The 23,620-nt window shown below is 42.6% G+C and overlaps 1 protein-coding gene across 1 annotated transcript in view; it reads left to right on the top strand.

Annotated features, from left to right (window-relative positions):
• The window catches only part of PRSS12 (serine protease 12), a 218,342-nt gene extending 214,695 nt beyond the window's left edge, over positions 1-3,647 (top strand). The window contains exon 13 of the mRNA XM_068280625.1: positions 2,708-3,647. Within this exon, the coding sequence (XP_068136726.1) occupies positions 2,708-3,015 (308 nt within the window). The 3' untranslated portion in view covers positions 3,016-3,647. The remainder of the gene's footprint in view (positions 1-2,707) is intronic.
• Positions 3,648-23,620: the final 19,973 nt, after the last annotated feature.

Below are 23,620 nucleotides of genomic sequence, written 5' to 3' on the forward strand. Positions count from 1 at the left end.
TGGGTGGGGATTGCAGGGGATCGCACGCGCTGATGCGCACGCATCCCCGCTTCTCCGTCAACAGTCTGCCAGTGGCGATCTACGGCACCCCTGTACTGGAGTGGCCTACAGAGCAATCGCTCTCATAGGCTGATGCCTATAAGAGATGATTGTGGGAATTGGCTGGTGGGGGGAGGTAGGGAGCGGGGAGTGTAAAAAAAAAAAAAAAAAAAGTAAATTTTAACAAAAAAAAAATAAACAAATAAATTAATTTAAAAAAAAAACAAAAAAACCCCTGCATGAGCGATCAGAGCCCGCCACCGACAGTTGATGGGCAGAAAAGGGGGATTCATTTGTGTGCTCAGTTGTATGGCTGTGCAGTGAGCTATTAAAGCTGCAGGGCACTTAATTGTAAAAAAAAATAGCCTGGTCGCTAGGGGGTGTAAGCCTGTGGTCCTTAAGTGGTTAAACAAAGTTTAAAATTTTGCCGAAGGGATGTTGAGTCAACACATGAGACTGTGGAACATTTTACTTATAGGGACACTGTGGTGAAAAGCATGTGAAAGGCTACATTTCTCCTCTTAAACAATGTCACATGTGGTTCACAGGACACACTAAGAAAAGGATACCCACTGAACAGACTATGATATGAAAGTCAAAACTCATCACAGCTCAATTGTAAAGCTATAAAATATATTTATTATGGACATATCCAAACACAAAATTAGTTAAAAACAATATTTAAAACCTCTTTCTTAATCCAAATGTAATTGGCAATCTCAAATGCAGCAGATCAATAAAGTGTCACAGTGTAGTAAAGTGATGATAGTGCTAAATTGCACGACCTAGTAAAAAACAATCTGTGTCCTAAAATACTGACAAAACTCCAATCAATTACAAAATTCTAAAAAACTAGTGCCAGCCCAACAATAGAAAGTACAATGTAGTGCCTATACATTCAAACAATTATAAAAAAAAAACTGTGCTTAAAGAGACACTGAAACGAAAAAAAAAACTATGATATTATGATTTGTATGTGTAGTACAGCTAAGAAATAAAACATGATCAGATACATCAGTGTAATTGTTTCCAGTACAGGAAGAGTTAAGAAACTCCAGTTGTTCTCTCTATACAAAAAAGCCATTATCTCTATGACTTTCAAAGTGTGGAGAGAGCTGTTATCTGACTTTTATTATCTCAACTGTTAGTTAATTTTTTACTTTTCCTCTGGCAGAGGAGAGGTCATTAGTTCACAGACTGCTCTGAAAGAATCATTTTGAATGGTGAGTGTTGTGTAATCTGCACATATTAGAGAATGATGCAATGTTAGAAAAAACACTATATACCTGAAAATGAAAATATGAGAATATTTTCTTTGCTGCTAATCTTCTAGTAATTATTCATAGTACACAACCAATTCATTATATCATATTTTTTTTTCCGCTTCAGTGTCTCTTTAAAGTGAACCATTGCATGTGTTGACAATAATTGACAACAAATTGATGACATCAATAATAGAGACGTTACATAATATATATAAATATTAATAAGGTGCGAGTGCGTGCTTACCAGTATGAGATGGCTGCTGCATATAGGGAGAAGGGGGAAGGAGCGCCTTGCGCGTTCGCAGTGTGCGGCTGCTTCTGGAGAGGCTTCATGTTTACAAAGCATGTTTACAAAGCTTAGGTTTCAGCAGGTAAGGCTTCACTCGTAAAAGTTTTGTAACACCTGACCTTGACAGATGTAATGCACTAACATACAAAACAGTCATATTTTTGTCACTGTAAATTATAGTGTTACAGAAAATTTAGAAAAAATATCGCCTTACAACAACTAAAAAATAATAACAAAGAAACTATTAGGCGGGGTCCCATTTGAGTCTGCAAAAAACGGCAATGCTTTTCCATGGGCAAATCTGCGGAGTCTGCTCACTGTTGACTGACAGCCAGCTGACAGTAACTGACAGTCGTCAATAGGGAAATCACACGCAGTGTGAAAAAAGAAGCAGTATTTTCCCCCCGCAGCTGGAAAACGCACATTATACCCACTGCACTGCAGTTCTGACTACATTGGAAAGCCTTATGTTTGTGTTCCCAATGCGATTTGATGTTGATGGAAAACATGCGATTTTGGCATGTGTGACCCCTGCCTTAGAGGCGTAAAATAAAAAAATTATATTTTTAAGATGAAAACCCTATAATAATATAGGACTTGCAATGAAATTGATTTGAATGTACTACTTCATTATTTTATTTCATTCTTTATTCATAACATTATCAGAAAGATTAAACAATGATTGATCTGCAGCATCTTAAGCTTGGTACATGTGTAAAGATTCAGTGACAGTTTGATGACTTGGGGGGTCTAGGTGACAGCTTATCTTTATACTTCACATTCCTGACTGGAAATAAAAAATGCAGCCCATATTACAAAACCCCTTGAAAGACATTAACTGCCATCAAATCTCTTTGAAAGCAGAGCTGTCAATCATAGTTGTGTTTTTGAAGTCATACCCATTATGATGTGCATCAGTCACTGACAGCCTTGTTCTGCCAAATGCTTTTCTCGACTATCCTCTCTCTGACCTCCTGCAGGGGCTTAGAGCCATAAAATAACAACGGTGCTAAACATGCCAGCAAACTGCTGGTTTAGGAAATAATTGTCATTGAAACACTGTCACTTAAATATTTGCATTTTGATATGTATGTATGATGCATTTGTTTTTTAGGTCGAGCATATTCAAGGACTTTGCAACAAGCTTCTGTGAATTTATTACCTAAGCGGACTTGTGAAGAGCGGTACAAGGATCGATTTACAGGAAGGATGCTCTGTGCAGGAAGCCCTCCTGAGCAGAGGCACGTGGACAGTTGTCAAGGAGACAGCGGTGGCCCTTTGGTGTGTGAACGGACTGGGGGCAGCTGGGTAGTGTATGGAGTGACCTCTTGGGGTTATGGATGTGGCGTCAAGGACTCTCCAGGAGTTTACACAAAAGTGTCTGCGTTTATACCATGGATAAAAAGTATGACCAATTTGTAAAAATCAGAAACCAAGACAAAAAAGAAATGTTTCCAAGGTATCCAGACCAAAATATTGTGAATATTACATCCGCAACAAGTCACTTTGATGCCATTATGTCATAGTGATTCATCTCCAGCCTACATGTAGGTGCTTTAAAATATATATATTTTATTTCCTTATCAATAAGGATGTTTTGTTGTGAACATGGTGTTACCTCCTGTTCGCTGCTGTAGAGAAATGAAAATAACGTAATGTTGGTCATTATGGTAGACTTCTTTTAAGGCTACTCTCAGAGAATAAAATAGGAGGGCAACAAGATGAAAGGAAAAAATAGCATGTCTTTTCTATGTAAGCCTAATGCTGGCCATAGATGGCAAAAAAAAGTATTTGGAAATACAACAGGATAAGAATCCTACCATCTGCTATAACAATCTCTAAAACTATGCGTAATAAATGATTCAAATGAAATGAGCCACAATGACAAAAAGGACAAAAAGCTTGGCAAATCAGTTACAAATGTGTGTTAATTTTAAAATGCTTTATGAAAAGGGCAATCAGCAAAACCATTAATATTATGCCTCAATTGCAAAGTACAAGTTTATAGTAGTTCTGTAGTTTTTTTCCCCTCCATATCTAAAAAAAAAAGCACATGGCAGAGATTAATTAACTGATTGGCTGTTTGCCACAAATCAACTTTCGCTTAAAAAAAAATTCATGATTAAAACCAAACTTAAAGAGTCACTGAAGTCTCAAAAAAAACCTCTTTTTATATAACAAATGTGTTTAATATGTTTACCCTAACTAAACCGCCGCATTCCCTGCCTCACACGCGTCTGTCAGAGCTTATCTCCGCCTCTCCCCCGCCCCTCTCAGTGAAGGAAGACTGAGAGGGGCGGGGGAGAGGCGGCGATCCGGGCTGACAGACGCGCTGAGAGGCAGAGCTCTGCCTCTCACTGAAGCGCTGCCCGGATTTCCCCCCGGCGAGTTAGTGATTTAGATAGTGTACAGCGGCGGGAATGCGGCGATTTAGTTAGGGCTAACATATTAAACATATTTGTTCAATAAAAAGGTAGGTTTTTTTGAGACTTCAAAGTCTCTTTAGAGCTCACAGGTTAAAAAAAACAAACAGTAGAGTACATCAATCGCTGTTTTGGCACATTTTTAAAATCTGACATCCAATTATTCTAAAAAAAGAGGCACTCCTACATTGCAATTGAATAGGAGTGACTTTCTGCAACTAGTTCCACACTGGGGCTTGCATTGAGATGCATCATAAGGTACACATAATGGAACCAAAACAGCCTTTGCAGGGGATTTGATGTAATGCACTCAAAGAAGAAAATGGTGAATGTGCTCTTATATCAATGTGTGCATCATCGTGTGCATTGTAGCAGCACCTCAGAGACATGCCTCTGTGTCCCCACACCACAGCTCTCCACCCTCCCACCGCCATGCTATAGCTCCCTGAGATTAGTGACATTATTTGTCGCTATCTCGGAGGTAAACATAGGGGACACGGATTCCATTTTTAAAACGCTTGCCAGGGACATTCCTGCAGGGATCCCAGAGCTGCCATTGGGCAGCTCTCTCTCCCTGCCCCCCCCCCCCCCCGCCACTCGCCTACCTCCCTGCACACTGGATGAGAGAATCAATCTCTCCTTCCAGCGTCGTGACCCAGAGGTCACAAAAGTGAAAGTAGGCCATTGCAGCCAACAGGAGCGTCGGTATTTGCGGCTACCTGATCCGCTCAGTCCCCCGGATCAGGTAGCCTACTTTTTTTTTAAATGTATGAGCCCACCTTGGGCTCTCTTTAAGGTGGCCACACACCATACATTTTTTTATTTTGATTCGATTCAAGCATTCTGATCCAGAAGTTTTGATCAGAATCTTCGAGGTACAACACAACTATTTTTGAGATTGCCACCATTTCGAGATAAAAGATTATAAACTCCGAAGATGTGTTGGTTAGAGAAGAGAGGAGTTGGTTAAGAGAAAAAAAAGTGAATAAATAAAGTTTGGTATGCACTAAAGAGTTACATACATTTTTTCCTGGTTGAATACAATTTTGCAATCCATCACACACACCATACAGTTCTTGATAAAAATTGGTCTGAATTTCCAAAATGTCCAGTCCCCCCCCCCCCCCCCCAAAAAAAAAAACCCCAGGAAATTCGATCGCATTTCTTGATCGAAAATAAAAGCTTTTTTCGATTGTTTTGGGACAACCAATCGTATTTAACGAATTGGTGAAACATTGGATGTTTTAATTGTATGGTGTTTGGCCACCTTAAAGGGATACTGTAGGGGGTCGGGGGAAAATGAGTTGAACTTACCTGGGGCTTCTAATGGTCCCCCGCAGGCATCCTGTGACCACGCAGCCACTCACTATTGGTCCGGCCCCGCCTCCAGTTCACTTCTGGAATTTCAGACTTTAAAGTCTGAAAACCACTGCGCTTGCATTGCCGTGTCCTCGATCCCCCTGATGTCACCAGGAGCGTACGGCGCAGGCACAGACCATACTGGGCCTGCGCAGTATGCTCCTGGTGACATCAGCGGCAGCGAGGACACAGTAACGCAGGCGCAGTGGTTTTCAGACTTTAAAATCTGAAATTCCAGAAGTGAACCAGAGGCGGGGACAGAGCATTGGGGAGTGGCTGCACGGGCACAGGATGTCTGTGGGGGACCATTAGAAGCCCCGGGTAACTTTAACTCATTTTCCCCCGACCCCCTACAGTATCCCTTTAAGCCTTTTCTGAGACACTTTTACTTAATGTGTATGAATAAGCTTGAAGTATAATGGTTTACTGGGCAGCTAATGACATTTGCAAAATTTAATTCAACATTGCAGTGTTTTTGTAGGCAGGTAGGATTTAATATGATTTGATCAAGACTGTTAAGCTGGCGATACACTATACAACTCCATCACCGATTGGCACTGTAATGGACCCATGATTATCAATTAAATTGACATCACCAAGAACAGCCATTGCAAATCGCTTAATGTACAGTCATTTGTGGGTTGATTGCAGTGCTGATAGAAAACAAAATTTTTGCCTAATTAGACGTTTTTGGCTAACCATAGGTCTAATTGCGAAAAAAATGATATAGTGTACAGCCAGCTTAAAGCTAAGCATACACAATTTAAGTATGCTTGACTTTCAGTTGGATCAACTTGTTCAATAGAAATATCAACATTTGATTAAAAAAAAAAATCAATCACAGTATTGCCCAAAGCAATCAAAGTCTGCTTTTTCTATAGTGATGGAAGTTTCACATGATGAAAAGCATATTTAAGGAAGTGTTTGTAGACTTGCTCCTCAATTCGACTTAAGAGTCTCAAACATCTATCACATGTACAATCAACTAAAGATTTCCAACTTGACCAGACAAGGTTCTTTTGTTTCTACAGAATGTTGATCACTTTTGGTTGATCAAAGTAAAAAATAAAGAATTGAGGTCAATTTGAGGAAAGAATCCAGTAGACTGCTGAGGAAATAAAAACAAAAAATGATAAGGTGCTCGGTAAATTTTCTTGACCACAAATATAGATGGAATGGTTTGAGACAGATATTGGTGTCACACCATGCTGTAGTAAGTCAAGGCGTTTTTTGGGTTACTGTGTTCATAAGTATTGTCTCATCATCATCATCATCTTTATTATACCACATTGCTTAAAGCATGAAAACATTTTATGAGGTGTCTGCACTGAAAGGTGAATATTTTTGTCTAACTGTATTGGGACCAGGTTATTTCATCACTATTCAGAACTTTTGCTAACTACTAACCAGACTGCTAAGCCAATCACTAACGTCTAGTGTTGTAGACCTCTTCTACCTCAGCTTCTGTCACTCTGAAGGAAGTAAATAAAGAATATCTATGGCAAAAAAAAAAAAAATACAGTGCATATGCTCCACAACCTCAGCAGAGCTCAGACAATCCCGATCTTCTCTTCTATGTTATCACATTAATAAAATAGATAAACTCAAAGGACTAATTGCAGGAGTAGCAGATAGGGACCAAATAAAAATGTTCAAAGAAAAAATACAATTCACAGAGGAGTTTAGAGAGGTTCTCTTAAAGAGAACCCGAGGCGGGGTTCTTCCGTCGCAATCCATATACAGAGGCTGAGTCTGTCTATAGAGCCCAGCCTCTGCTGCTAGTTAGTTCCTTCCAAAGCCCCCCCTGCGCGCTGTAAGACCCCATAAAACACAGCCGCGCTACGCGGCTGTGTTTACCTCACTACTGTCAGTCTCGGCTGCTCCCCCGCCTGCTGAATCGCTCCGGTCCCCACCCGCGTCCCTTCCCTCCAATCCGCGGCGAGGGAAGGGACCGGAGCGATTCAGGAGGCGGGGGAGCGGCGAGACTGACAGTAGTGAGCTAAACACAGCCGGCTGCGACACGCTGCGTTTCGCTAGCGCGGCTGTGTTTTATGGGGTCTGACAGCGCGCAGGGGGGGCTTTGAAAGAAACTAACTAACAACAGAGGCTGGGCTCTATAGACAGACCCAGCCTCTGTATATGGATTGCGGTGGAAGAACCCCACCTTGGGTTCTCTTTAAAACTTATTCCATGGTGAGACAACACAGGTAGGAGAAGAAAACAATTTTAACAATTTTAGGACATAAGGGTTTGTCCACACTATGGGATTGATTCTCTAAAATTGCTATGTGCACAACTTACGTTATAAACATAATGCACACCTTATACACATTATAGAAGCAACTCATGCATTGCACACATAACATAAGTTGCACTATGTGCATAAACCACACCACTTTACTTGTATGAATACTAGTAAAATTGCCCAGTGTGCTGTCTGCACCCAGCAACTTTACCATAGTTTGGTGACTGAACTCCCATGTCTGTGGCTTAACTGCTACCCAGTGCAGATAGCAGTGGAGCTCTTTCCTATGGAATAACATGGAATTTTTTCACATATCTTATCTCCAGGAGGGCATATGCACACTAGGGGGCAGCGACCGACGCAGCAGATGCAGTGCCAGGAGGCCATTTCCTGAGCGATTTCATGCTAAAATCAACCGGGAATTGTCCTGCGGTTTATGGCGGCCAACAGATTTCTCTCTGATCAGATTTGACTAGAGAGAGATCTGTCTCTTGGTCAAACAGCTGCCAGAATCGCTAGATGTATGGGTACCTTAACGCACAGTTCCCCAACCCTGTCCTCAAGGCCCACCAACGGTACATGTTTTGCAGAAAACCCCAAACATGCACAGGTGGGGGTAATTAGCGTCTCAGCAGAGCTGATTAACTCCCTCTGCGGATTTCAACAACAATGTTGGTGGGCCTTTAGGTCAGAGTTGGAGAACACTGCCTTAACTGATACAAAAAGTCATTTATGTGCTATAATCTAGAGGTGTCCAAAGTTCAATGCTAATTATTACTAATAAATCTAATGTGAATATAGAAAGTAGTTTTTGGAAGGAAAACAGTACTATAACATTAGTTAAAAATGCAATAACTTAATTTTTTTCTACTTGCAAATTTGTAGAAAGCAAATTTACTACAGCAAAACACAAATATATCATGTACAGCCTGATGAACCATGCACTCAGCTGAACTTCATGTTACAATAAAACTGGCTTTTTGTTTTTCTCTTAAACAAAAATATAACTGACTGTTTTGTTTGAAACTGAATGGACACCAACCAGCTTCACATTATGCTTTGATGAAAACTCAGCAATATTGCTGAAGGGAATCTTTAATGATACTTTAGCAATATGTTTCTGTCAGCTGGAAGCTTTCCTTTTTCTGTGTTAACAAAATGCATTTTTTGTTTGTTTTATTTGTAGTCTCATTCAAAGCAAACCAGTGGGAGACATAGATCATTTATTTTGGAGGAATGCCCCTTCAGCAGAGTACTGTCCATGTATCCACTTTACCACACTCCTCCCCAACACTGAATAGCTAATGATATGATAATACATGCAAGCACCCTATTTACCTAATAGCCAAAATGGTATTTAGTAAACAACTGCCATTTTACTGCAAATACAGTACAAACCTTATAAAAATCTTTCTATATACTAATCTGTCCAAAAGTGATAATAGGTTGCTCTGTAAAGTAATGACTAAAAGGTTTTTTTTTTTTTCTGGCTCAGTCCTCCTTTAAAGAAATACTTTTCCATGCAGTTGTGCTGCCAGATTATGCAGATTATGCAGATTATTGACTCCAAACACACCTTTTGAACAAATATGGAACTCCTAGTTTGCTTCTCAATAGAGCCATCTGCCTAATCTTGCTTATAAAGTTCAGACTTCAGTGTGGCTTTCTACTGCATTGATAGTCACTTGGGCAGTGTTGCATTTCACATTATATTTGCTGGTCACACTCACAAGCAGAGATGGATTAAGATGAAACAGAACCCTATGCAAGGTTGTAGCTCTGGCACCCCCTTGTGGTCCTTTTGTTTAGCTGAGGTGAATTGTGTTTAGGAAGTTGTCAGGTGGACCCTTTGACCCCACTAGGCCCCAAACACCTGCCTAGGTTGCTATGTGGATGATTCTGCTCTGGAAAAGCAGCATACACCACCTGGAAGCCACTCACACTACCAACACTTAACAACCTCTAATTGTCTCTGTTCATCCATGTGTATCCTTTGCAAGCTCCCCCACCCCAGGGAGTGACATATGGACGGGGCAGATTTACATGGTATATTAGGTATGTTCTTGGTGAAACAAAAAATGTCCAAGCTCTGTTTGACTCACAACTGAAGAACCCGCATTAATTGAAGCACTTTTGTATGCTCATGTGCTCTGAATCCTTCAGGAGATAACCAAGGTGATTGAAATCTATGCCCTATTTTGGTGGTTACCTGGCTGGCAGGGTGTAGATTTCAATCACCGCCACAGCGCGCGGCTGCCGTTTTCGTCACTTCCGACAATCTCGCTGCTGAATCCCTTCCGTGTCCCATCGCAGCTCACTTGCTCTGCCTGTCTCTATGATGGCAGAGCCCTGTGAGTGGGACAGGAGCCGATTTCATTGGCCCCTAGCTGTGTCTATCAATGTAAGCAACTCCCATTGGCTCATAGAGATGGCAGAGTGGATGTCAGGAGGATCCTGGCATGCGGCGGTGACAGCGGTTGCGGTGGGTATATGCGGTGATTCGTCAGGAATCTGTCGATATTGTACCAGCGGTCTCTGGTCCTTAAGGGGGCAGAGACCACTGGTACTTAAGTGGTTAATGTGCAGTATTCCACATCATACAGAACTGACAATTGTTTCAAGGCCTCGCAGGGTCCCCCTTTATCAAGGTGTGTGGTATATATACCACACGCTTTGATAAAGGGGGACCCTGCGAGGCCCCAAAACAATTGTTGGTTCTGTATGATCAGGTGGAATACTGCACATTAAAGTGCCTTGCTTCTAATCTGGTGTGCTGATGGACTATGTTCATACTTGGTACTTAGTGACATTGCCTGGGTCACCCTGTCTAGCACCCAACATTTGATGGTGTGCCTTCTTCGCTTCTTCACTTGGATATCTGGTGAACAAGTAAAAAGGATGCTAACCAGGCAATCCAAAAGTTAAAGAGGCACTTAAGCCACAATATCGCCCCCTATGCTGCTATTGCTGCCTTCCTTACCACAATAGCAGTATAGGGGGCGATATTGTGGCTGGGAACACGAAGAATCACTCGCGTTCCCAGCCTGTCGGGCCCTGATGGTGAAACCGGAAGAAGCGGCCGGCGGGGATGGGAGGATCGGAGAGACACGGCGAGGGCACCGATCAGTTGCAGGGGGCTGAGGGAAGCCCCAGGTGAGTAAAACTCATGTTTTTTTTTACTTAAGGTTCACTTTAAAAATCACTTTTATTTTTCTTTTCCATATTTCTTATTAGGTACAACTGCCATACAAAGGAAGTTGCAGAGCATGCTGGGGTTTCTATTTTTTTTTTCTTCTTTTACTTCCCCCCAGACTTAACTAATGCAGCCTGATTGGCTGAAGCCTCTTTCCTTCCTGTTTTCCCATCCCACACCTCCGTTCCTCTCTGATTGGCCAATGTTTCTCAATGCACTTTCTATTGCAGAGCTCGGTGGGAGTGTCTGAAGACTGGGAGGAGGGCGGCCAATGCAAACACAGACAGAGAAGGGAGTAAATGATGTCAGGATTGGCTTCAATATAGACACAGACAAATGGAGAATCCAAAGAAGGATTTTCACTTTTTTTTACTATAGAAAAATCACTAAAATCAAAATGTGGACAGTGCAGTTTTTTTTCTGAGACAGTATGGCTGACAGCTCCACTTAAAAAAAAAAAGAACTGCAAGAATCAACTTTTCACAGTGATATTTAGAAATGTGAAAATCTCTGCATAACACAGTCGCTCTGATAAACATAATGATGACAAGTAGAACGCTTTAACAACAACTAAATTATATAAACATTCTGATGGAGGTGCCACTCTCAAGACATTTATACACCATAGGAAAATCCTTAATTGTTGAATAGATTTTGCATTAGCATCAGAATTATTATTGTGTATTTATAGTCTGATGACATTTTCCTCAGCACTTAACATTATTAACGTTGGCGCTTTATAAGTACAATAAATAAATAAATAAAAAGTGGACAATGGAATGGCAGATAAAGAAAAAATATAGCAGTTACGTTTTCCAGGCTCATGTAACGCATGGTGAATTACATTCATTTCTGTCATTTCTTTGAACATGTTGCATTGTAAAGTGAGAATGCTTTCATCAAATTGAATAACAATCTACAAAGTGAACTGACAGACAAAACAACTAAATAAAATCAACATATGTTTTGACCTCTCTTCATCTTCTAAAAGAACATCAATTTTCCCAGCTAGGACCACTTTTTATTTAACAAACTTAGCAGGTAGGTTGTTTCAGACATCTTGGAGGAGTAACCGAAGCTCTTGTGCAATTTTTTTCCTTGATGTTCTGAAGCACATGCCCACTGATTTGTTTAAAAAACTGCCCCAAATTTACTAGGGAGAAAATTGCACATCAAAGGCCACTAGGCATAGGGCAAACAACAGCATACAACCAAAACTGCAAACTGTCACATTTGTCTGAACCATGAACAGCTGCTACTGCAGCCATACATGGCTCCATTTATCTGAATAGTATATAACATATAATCTTCTTTAGCAGTCTTCTGCATGCTGTCCCCATCAAAACCCACAGTTAACCAGCTGAGCGGTCTGGACGAGCTCAGCTCGTCCAACACCGCCAGCGGCTGCCGCTCAGGCCCTGCTGGGCCGATTTTAATGAAATAAAAAGCAGCACACGCAGCCGGCACTTTGCCAGCCGCGTGTGCTGCCTGATCGCCGCCGCTCTGCGGCGATTCGCCGCGAGCAGCGGCGAAAGAGGGTCCCCCCAGCCGCCTGAGCCCAGCGTAGCCGGAACAAAAAGTTCCGGCCAGCGCTAAGGGCTGGATCGGAGGCGGCTGACGTCAGGACGTCGGCTGACGTTGATGACGTCACTCCGCTCGTCGCTATGGCGACGATATAAGCAAAACAAGGAAGGCCGCTCATTGCGGCCTTCCTTGTTTATTCTGGGCGCCGGAGGCGATCGGAAGATCGCCTCCGGAGCGCCCTCTAGTGGGCTTTCATGCAGCCAACTTTCAGTTGGCTGCATGAAATAGTTTTTTTTTTATTTAAAAAAAACCCTCCCGCAGCCACCCTGGCGATTTAATCAGAACGCCAGGGTGGTTAAAATGATCAGGAGCCTCATCAGCAGGGTTTTTATTCTTGCTGGGGCACCCTATGGGTCCATGTTGTGGACCAATAGAAAATTGATGAGCAAAGTCAAATAAGTTTCTTAGCTGAAAATTCAGTGTTTGAAATTGCTGGGTCTTCACTGCAGTAGAAGGGATTGGGAATTTATAAGATAGCTGGGATGGCCAAAGCTGAATCAGGGTATCGTCCCCCACTGCTCTTTTACAACAGAACATCAACAAGAAAGCTGGTGTTTTTTGTTGAAGGTTACTGAAATACTGTCGTCTTGATCGAAATACAAGGTGTTGACTTTTGCCCAGTGTATTTGTTTGGTCAACTTAAGATACAGTATATCCAATCTGTTATCTGACTGCACATACATTTTTTGCCAATTACACCCTAACCTCAATCACTTACGTTTATTGTTAGCATGTTCCCTTGCTGAAGGTGTGAGCTGTGACCAGTTGCTACAGTTCTCTGTACTGGTCCACTGGGCTGTGAAATCTGTTAATGAAACTTTTCTTCCTTCCATTGTTTAAAGTACTCTCAATGTCTATGTATTTTTTCATCATCAAAACTGTTGAGAATATGGATCCTGGAAGGTGAAGATAAAGACATATTCTCACTGACAGCCCAAGTCTTTCACTTCAGTTACGTTGGCTGTCCAGGATGAGTTTCTTTGATTGTTTGTTTTTGGTAGAAACACAATGCTCTTAAATTTCTTACCAATCCTGTCGGAGATAAAGACTCGTCTCTCAGTTAACCATTTCAGCCCATGGGTATTTTTCACCTTATGGACAAGAGGAATTTTCACATTTTAGCGCTCCTCCCTTTCGTTAGCCTATAACTACACATCACAACAAAATGATCTATACATTGTTTTTTCCACCACCAATTAGGCTTTCTTTGGGTGGTTCATTATGCTAAGAATTATTTTATTCTAAATGCATTATAATGGGAATAATAATAAATAAATGAAAAAAAAAATCATTATTTCTCAGTTTTCAGCCATTAAAATAATACATGCTGCTGTAATGCAAAATCCACACATTGTTTTGGTCATTTGTTCAGGTTATTGCAACATTATAATTATATCCCTAGTATAATGTATGGTGACAATATTTTATTTGGAAATCAAGGTGCATTTTTTCAGCTTTACAACCATCACTATTTTTTAGCCCATAATTTAATATTAATATGCCCTCTTGACATACATATTAAAACATTTTTATTTCCTAAAGTCAGTAGGTTTAATTTTACTATTTGGTCACAAGATGTCCCCACTGAGTACTTCCTATTCACGTACAATAAGTACGCTATAGGAAGTAATGTGTTGCTACGTTGTAACTAGGGAAGTGACACAGGCATCAATGGATGCCTGCGATCAGGGTGGCCTAGAGGGGAGATTAATGGATGGGAACTTTGTTCCCATTCATAAAGCTAACCATCAGCAGTGGTAAACGGCAGAAATCAGCAAGCGGGAGGAAGCACGGAGGCTCTATTTAACCACTTGAGGACCCACCCTTTACCCCCCCTTAAGGACCAGCGCTGTTTGATGGGATCTGTGCTGGGTGGGCTCTGCAGCCCCCAGCACAGATCAGCGGGCACGCAGAGCGATCAGATCGCAACCCTTTTTTCCCCCCTATGGGGATGATGTGCAGGGGGGGTCTGATCGCTCCTGCTGGTGGCATGTTGCGGGGGGGGGGGGGCACCTCAAAGCCCCCCTCCGCGGCGACATTCCCTCCCCCTCCCTCTCCTACCTGTCCCCCCAGTGATCCGGGCTGCACAGGACGCTATCCGTCCTGTGCAGCCAGTGACAGGACGTCCTCTGTCACATGGCGGCGATTCCCGGCCGCTGATTGGCCGGGGATCGCCGATCTGCCTTACGGCTCTGCTGCGCAGCAGCGCCGTACAATGTAAACAAAGCGGATTATTTCCGCTTGTGTTTACATTTAGCCTGCGACCCGCCATCGGCGGCCCGCAGGCTATTCACGGAGCCCCCCGCCGTGAATTGACAGGAAGCAGCCGCTCGCGCGAGCGGCTGCTTCCTGATTAATCAGCCTGCAGCTGGCGACGCAGTACTGCGTCGCTGGTCCTGCAGCTGCCACTTTGCCGACGCACGGTATAAGCGTGCGGTCGGCAAGTGGTTAAGAATGAACACTGTTTTTGAAGTAAAACAGTGTTCATTCTCGGTGGACATGTACGGATTGGCTCAGGGGACTTTGGTCCCCTGCAGCCAATCCCCCTGCTGCTGGCAACATTGCAATCGTGGGCATCTGCCCGCACAATCACACACACAGCCCCCCAAGCTGCAGGGACGTGACTATCGTGTCCCTACTGCTGTAGCAGGCGCCACTGCAGACGTGAGGCTCACGTCCCATTGGCAGAAATGGTTAATCTATCATCACACATCCAAGATCATAATTAGAAACAGATTTTTGTAATGGAGTAAAAATTGCTTGGCCTTTTCAAGTTGAGGAAAACCATTAAAATAATGGAAATGTCTGATTCCCTGTTGCCTCAGGTGTGTGACTGCTGATTGTAAGATTTTGGTGACAGTTCTTAGTGCAGTAGATAAACTGAATGGATGAATGACCAATGGGTGACTGCTGTAGACATACAAAAAACAGAACCCAAGGAATCTTGAAATGCCGGATGTAGAGGCATGTGTAGATATGCATCCTTTAGCCAGCACCGATTCAGTAATGAGACCTTCGGAAAGACTCCCTAGCACTGCTACTGCCTAAAGAGCGTGCTCTAGTGGCTGCTGCTCTGGCGCTTTGACTCTGCCAGGAGAAAAACGCAATATACCTGTAAATGTTCTGTGTCTTATCTTATCTATTTATGGCATGACATTTTATGGTTAGATAGATATAATTATATAGGGCAACAATTCTATCTTCATCTTCTCTTTTTTTATAAAACTTCACAGTTTTTCATATAAAAAATCATGCATGACTCTCCAGTTTTTTTCTGAACAGGAAAGATAGGAGAGTATGGTTATGCTAAAGGGTCCTTTTGCACTGACCTGCATGAACAGAGTAGTAACGTATTGTAAACCTGTATATTTCTCTGATGCTGGTATTGTTGCAGTGATGGAATTTTCTGGACAAGACTGCAATTGCAAGTGTATTTTTTTTTTTTAATAATGAAATTTGCTTTTGCTTTTCCACCCACACCTAACTGAAGTCGACTAATCTGGTTCCCACCATACCAGCAAGAGAGTGAAACTTTAAAAGGTCTTTCCTTAGTTGTCTGTAGTTGATTTTACTGCATAAACAGAGTATTTATTCTGTAATTGGGTATATAATATTTGTTTTTTTGCAAGCAGATCCATTGCGGTTTGTTGTTTTTATACCTTTGCTTTACTGGTTATCTAGTTTAATACTTATTGCATAACCTGTTTCATAACTTTGTATATTATCTATCTACAACATCCTTAGATCCATTATTTCCCTTAAAGCATATGCTAATTTTTCATTGCAATGAATTTGACATTTGGTACTATTTATATATAGAAGCCTTTGTGTATTATTTTCATGTGATAATTATGTACATTATTTGTACACTGCTTCCTTATATGACAGTGCTTTGGCATTACATGTCTTTTAAACTGACTTCTTCCAACAGATGCAAATGTTTGTAACAAATAAATTGAATGTTCAACTGTGTGATCTTTATTTCAAGTGCTTAAAATGACTATCTATGTGTTATTTTGTTATTGCCGATGGTAATTGTACATCCACAGTAACTATAATATTATCATTGGAACCTAGTACTACTATACCAATAATTTTAATACAAAATCTTTAGAAACTTCAGATGGGTGTACTGGGACAATGCACCATTTACAATATATTACTGACTTAAGTGGGAAATACACTGTTCAAAAGTACCCCCTTATCCTTAATAGCCTGTAAAGAGACTCTGAAGTCTCATAAAATTCATGTTTTTATTTTAAAAATCACTTTAACATCATTGCCCTACCTAAAACTCTGCATCTCCGCGGGTGAACTCTATATCCCCCCTAACTCCCCTCCCACTGCAAAATCCACAACTTTCTTGGTCGTGGATTTTGCTGCCCCGGGAGGCAGAGCTTTCAGCTGTAGCTCTGCCTCCATGTGCGTCAATCCTAGCGTATCTCCGCCTCTCCCCTGCCCCTCTCAGTGAAAGAAGGCTGAGAGGGGTGGGCGGAGGCGGCGATCCGTGCTGATAGATGCGTGTAGAGGCAGAGCTGCAGCCGAAAGCTCTGTCTCTCACGGAAGCGCTCCCTGCAGTGTGCCCCGTGGAGTTTGGGGGGATTTAGTTAGTGTTCAGCCACGGGTATGCGGCCTTTTAGGTAGGGCAATGATGTTAAAGTGATTTTTAAAATAACGTGAATTCAGTCTCTCTTTAAGTCGAGGTTAATTCCATAAATGTCTAACCTCTCCGTACTCCGAAAAAGTTCGATCTCGTGGCAAATTGGCTTTTTTGTTTACTGAACTTTTCTGCAAGAAAGGCCAAGTTATTCCCTATGCAGTCACTTTCTTGCCAAACTTTACAGGCAGAACATGGGGGACTGTACAGAGCCAGAATTTCCATGCCGTATTTTCACTGAGGCCAGTTTCATACCTGAGTTTTGCAGTGCGATGCAGTGCTCAGACTGCAGAAACCGACCTTCATTGGACCTTACACCATCTTGTAGTGACAGGGTCATATGCATAGCGCTGCACCCACACTCAGTGATGTATTTTCTAATGGGCAGGAGGTACATCACTGGGATAACTGTCAGTCCGTGCATGCGTGCCGTATTTCACTGCACTTTCCCCGTGCACACTTACTGCGTTGCCCATTGACTTGCATTGCTGCACAATATGCATGCTGCAGACTTTGCGTTGGAAATTCGGCAGTTTGGATACCTCCAGCACACCGCATCACATAAGTGTGTAAGTCTCCATAGACTCGCATTGCCCTTACGGCAGGGATGCAGCCGGGAAGTCAAACATGGGACGATGCAGTAGGTAAGAGTGCAAGGGATCTCAGGGTGACTGTCACATACTGTGGCTTTTTAGGTTAAAATAACTAGATCGCTCCTAATTCCAGACCAGGGGAAACAGAAATATGACTTTACCTTCTGAGGATGAGCAAATTATTGAATATCGTTAGTAGAGCCATGAGGACTTTTTAAGAAAACGACTCCTGTTTTCTGAAATGAAACTAAGGCTATGCAAATGTTTAGAATGCTCTTCGTTATCAAATGCCTGCTGTAATATCCATTAGCACTGTGGTGGCATGAAAAGACCACAGTGCAGCTATTCTGTTGTACTCTGTATACAGTTATTATACTAAATCACGTTGCACTAGATATTTACTGTGTGAGAGCATCCTATAAAGCCAAAAAAGATTACACTCAGAGTAATTTGCAATACTGTCACGTAATTCCACCTTGATATTGTGGCACATAATGTCTTATGGCACTAGAAGGTGACATGATTTATAGGCTGTAGTGACCTTGATAAGTCAGACTATCACTTCGGGCCTTGTCTTTCCTGCCACTGTGCTTCTTTATTAAAAACAAAAAAATGGTAAATTCTGCTCAGATAAGCCTTTGTAACAGTGTAAAATATGTTTATCTGTATATTTATTAGGGGGTGTTAAATACTATAGACGTTTTTCATATTGAGCTCTATACACATAGCATACCTGGTAAATTAAAGTTGCTGTTTGTAAACAAAGCTAATAGACACTCCCTTTTCCTTTTATACCCCAGGATTGAATAATTTGTACTTCCATAGTAAAAAATTATGTTACTGGCCCACATTTAGACCCAATAACATTAAAAGGAATTACATGAAAATAGAAAAAATAAACAAAACAAAAAAAGAAAAGAAAGAAAACTAAAAACAAAAACAAAAACCTAGTGTAAAAAGTTAGTACAAACTTTATGTACAATGATATACAATCTAAAGTGCATCACCCACTTTCTATCTCACAAATACAAGAAGTTAAGATGACACGGTGTACTGTATGTGCAAATATAATATCACAGTCATTTTCAGAGTATAATTACTAGTTTAGTCCAGACATCAGCTGGATCTTGTCTAACTAGCAAAATTAAGTTCATTTATAAATTGACACAGGAAGAAGAAGCTTTAGTTTTTTCCAAATGAGTTTAAAACTTGTTAAAAATAATTGTTTTTAACATTTTTGATGCAGGGTAATTTAAATGAACTTTCCGGTCAACATGCTCGTTAACTGCTAATTCAGTAGTTAGTATAACATAGTTCTTCCCCAAGTTTTCGTTTTAAATACAGATAAATCTATATATCACCTGTGTTCATATGCAGCACCCGTACGCCCGTACAAGAAGCTCATTTCTACTTCTAGTTCACTCCTCTCCACCACCTTCCTCATAGAGATGTGTTCTTGTGGCAACAGCTGACGCGGCATTCGGAAAATGGACCTGAACTTTCCACTGGCCATATCAGGGCTGGATTTACTATAAGGCACTGTAGGCACATGCCTATAGGCTCCTTATGATGGAATTAAGGCTCACACCCCTCCCCGAACGCCTCCCTCCTTCCTATGCAGAGCCCTGATGAGAGTTTAAATAAGGGGTTACTCACCCAGCTTTCGGCATTCCACTGACAAGATCCCCCTTCATTCTGGGGCACCTCTAGCTATTTAATACTGAGGGTACCTGGCTACCTAATACTAGACAACACTACTACAGTAATAATAATTATCTGCAAACAAGTTGTGCTTTTGATTGGTTTGCACCTGCTATTTGTAATATGTAGGAAGGTATATTCTGTTACCAGGTGTTACTCATCCTGTATCTATTTCAGATTGAGTTAGATTTCTTGAAATTTGTGAGATTTTCCTTATATCTACTATTCTACTCTATCTAAGTGCAGTTCTGTAAATGTTGATAAACCTAACAGTCCCAAAAATAAGATGTTGAAAGAAAACAGCACTCTGACCAAAAGAGCATGCAATCTAAATGTCTCACAGATATTGAGAAAGTTATAATAATGTATTCTGGCTATGCTGAGAAAAAAGTGCTTAAAGCAATCCTGAAGTGACCTACAAAAAACAAAACAAAATCATACTCACCTAAAACGAGCAAAAGCTCTGGATCCCATGGGGCGTTCATATGCATCCGCCGACAGTGAGCTAAAATCCCCAGTGGCGCTAAATACTATTCCCCCTCTGGGTTGTAGCAACTCGGAGGGAGATGTAATTCAGGGTCTGACGATCACTAGAACCCCAAATTATTCTTGCGAGGGGCGCGCAGTATAGCACTAGTGCTATGACAGCGCACAGCTTCGGTTCTTCGGCATTGAGCGCTGGGCGCCGTAATGAACTGCTTTGTCGATTGGGCCTTCCCAGTCCTCTCTACAACTCCTTGTTTCTTAGCTGTCCCCCTTTCAAAAATCATACCTTCAGGAATCCTCGAAAAAGGCTTCAGAATCACTCACGCCCCTGAGTGCGTTTGAAGACGGGTGCATCTGCAGTGCAGTACAGATCGACTTGTCTTCAGAAGTACTCAACGATATAAATACTTCTAAAGGCAGAAGGGCCAAAGATGTATAATGATCATCAAGCTGGGGACAGCACCTGAACTAAGGGGACAAAAAGGACTGGGAAGGCTCTGTGGCAGTGAGTGCCTTATCTCTTAATAGTTGAGTATCTAACTTTTTTTAAGTCGCTTTAGGGTTACCTTAAATATTGCAATATACCTCCTTAATTGACCAATTGTTATAAATACCTGCAACATAACTACAAAGCAGCTTCAAAATAACAGCCTCCTTGGAAAAAAAAACAAAATTAAAAAATAAAACAAAACATGATATGTGTCTGTCCTGCCCCTCTCTTCAGTATTTAATATTTAGACATGTTTAAAAGACACGAAGAAGAAGCTTAGATTTATATGATGAGACAGATGGTTCCTCTTGTGAAGTGGTCCATGTAAGCTGTGATTTCAATCACCATGATGTAGTGATGATAGCCAGGAACAGACATGGATATGTGTGTATCAGGTTCTATACTGCAGATTAGCATCCTTACTATTGCCAACAGAAGTGGAAATGTTAATTGACTGAGTTTGGCAGTTTCAGAAGGTCCTCCATTTCTAACAAGTTAGTTAGGTATATAATTTCTTTGTGGACTACCGAGCAAAGTTATAGTTACTACCAGTTATGTTTGGTTATATGTGTAATTCATCCAGAATTTCATAAACATTTTTCAATTTGAAGAGCCATTAGTGCCTAATGAACAGTTTAAGGGATATTTATAAAGGCAGGATTGTAACATATTACAACTGGATCTAAAGAGCATAGCTATAGCATAGCTATATGAAGAGACTTGTGGCAGATGACATTTCATGTTGATAAATGACATGCACCTTAGACATGCTTTCCTCAGAGCAACATATAAGATAAGTGGCTTGCAGCTGGCAAATTCACTTTTAGAGAAGGACTTTGCAAAAGTTAAGCAACTGTATTCAGTGCCAAGAAGCAGCTGCTAAAGCAAATGCAATTCTAGAATAAATAAAAAAGGAGATAAAATCATGAGATGCTACAGGGTGGCGCATGAAAGACCGGCCCACCGTGCTCTGTCCCTGCTGTGTGTCCACCTGCATCTGCTGCCTAATGAGCAACACTCTCATACAGCAGCAAGTGCAGACAAAACAGGCTTCATTAAGCCATAGACCACAGACACACACACACCAGGGATAGAGTAAGTGGCAAAAGCAGATTGGCTGGCACCTGCCTGTACAATAAAGCATGTGGCAGGCGAGTGACATGATCATGGCCGTTTCTACCCCCGTGCGGGGCGTGCCGCCGCCCGGGGCGCTGCTGGGAGGGGGGCGCTGTGATGGAGGGGGGAACCGCAGCCGCGGGGAGGGCAGCCCGACCTCTCCCTCCCTCTCCCTGGGCCGCCCTCCATGCGATCCCCCCTCGGACGGAGTGCAGAGTAATGCGCAGGGAAGCGCTATAGAAAACTACTCACCTCGCTGGCTCCAAGCGCTGCTCTCTCGCCGCCAGTCTCCTCTGTCTGCCTACACGCTGATACACACACACGCTGCTTCCTGTTTAGCAGCGTGTGTGTGTGTATCAGCGTGTAAGCAGAGATGAGACTGGCGGCGAGAGAGCAGCGCTTGGAGCCAGCGAGGTGAGTAGTTTTCTATAGCGCTTCCCTGCGCATTACTCTGCACTCCGTCTGAGGGGGGATCGCATGGAGGGCGGCCCGGGAGAGGTCGGGCTGCCCTCCCCGCGGCTGCGGCTCCCCCCTCCATCATGGGGGGCACCTACCTAACCTATACTGGGGCAGCTACCTATCTAACATATCCTGGGGGGCACCTACCTATCTAACCTATCCTGGGGGGCACCTACCTAATCTAACCTATACTGGGGGGCACCTACCTATCTAACCTATACTGGGGGGCAGCTACCTAATCTAACCTATACTGGGGGGCACCTAGCTAATCTAACCTATACTGGGGGGCACCTACCTAATCTAACCTATACTGGGGGGCACCTACCTAATCTAACCTATACTGGGTGGCAGCTACCTAATCTAACCTATACTGAGGGGGCAGCTACCTTATCTAACCTATACTGGGGGGCACCTACCTATCTAACCTATACTGGGGGGCACCTACCTATCTAACCTATACTGGGGGGCAGCTACCTATCTAACCTATACTGGGGAGCAGCTACCTATCTAACCTATACTGGGGGAAGCTACCTATCTAACCTATCCTGGGGGGCACCTACCTAATCTAACCTATACTGGGTGGCAGCTACCTAATCTAACCTATACTGAGGGGGCAGCTACCTAATCTAACCTATACTGGGGGGCACCTACCTATCTAACCTATACTGGGGGGCAGCTACCTATCTAACCTATACTGGGGGCAGCTACCTATCTAACCTATACTGGGGCACCTACCTAACCTATACTGGGGGGCAGCTACCTATCTAACCTGGGGGGCAGCTACCTAATCTAACCTATACTGAGGGGGCAGCTACCTAATCTAACCTATACTGGGGGGCAGCTACCTATCTAACCTATACTGGGGGGCACCTACCTATCTAACCTATACTGGGGGGCAGCTACCTATCTAACCTATACTGGGGGGCAGCTACCTATCTAACCTATACTGGGGGGCACCTTCCTAACCTATACTGGGGGGCACCTTCCTATCTAACCTATAGTGGGAGCATTAACTTATCTAACCTGTATTGGGGGCACCTACCTACCTAGCTAGTCTATACAGGTGACAACTATACTGGCTACCTATATTGGAGGCACCTACCTAACTAACCTATACTGGGGGCATCTACCTATCTAACCTATGCGGGGGGCAACTATTCTGGCTACCTATATTAGAGGCACCCACCTAGCTAACCTGTAGTGGGGGCACCTAACTATCTAACTTATACCGGGGACGCCTGCCTATCTAAGCTATACTGTGGGCAACTATACTGGCTACCTATACTGGAGGCACCTACCTGGCTAACCTATACCGGAGGCAACTATACTGACTCACCTATGCCTGGCTACTTATACTGGGGGGACCTATAGCTGGCTACCTATACTGAGGTACCTATTCTGGGGGAATCTATACTGAGTGCAACTAGACCTGGCTAACCTACACTGTGGGCACCCATACCTTGCTTCGGGGGGGGGGGGGGGGCGCAATTTTTACACCCTCGCCCTGGGTGCATTTTAGCCTAGAAACTGCACTGGACATGATGCTGGGCCTTTCTTTCATGCACCACCCTGTAGTATACTCCCTTTGTGTAAATAAATTGTGAGGTCTCAAGGAAGCCCCAGGTAAGTATAAATCCTTTGAGGCTAATTATCTCAGTTACTCTTTAACTACTTGAAGACCGCCCCACGCTAATGGGCATGGCCGTGGCGGCAGCCCCAGG

Source organism: Hyperolius riggenbachi, chromosome 1, assembly GCF_040937935.1.
Source record: "Hyperolius riggenbachi isolate aHypRig1 chromosome 1, aHypRig1.pri, whole genome shotgun sequence".
NCBI lineage: Eukaryota > Metazoa > Chordata > Amphibia > Anura > Hyperoliidae > Hyperolius > Hyperolius riggenbachi.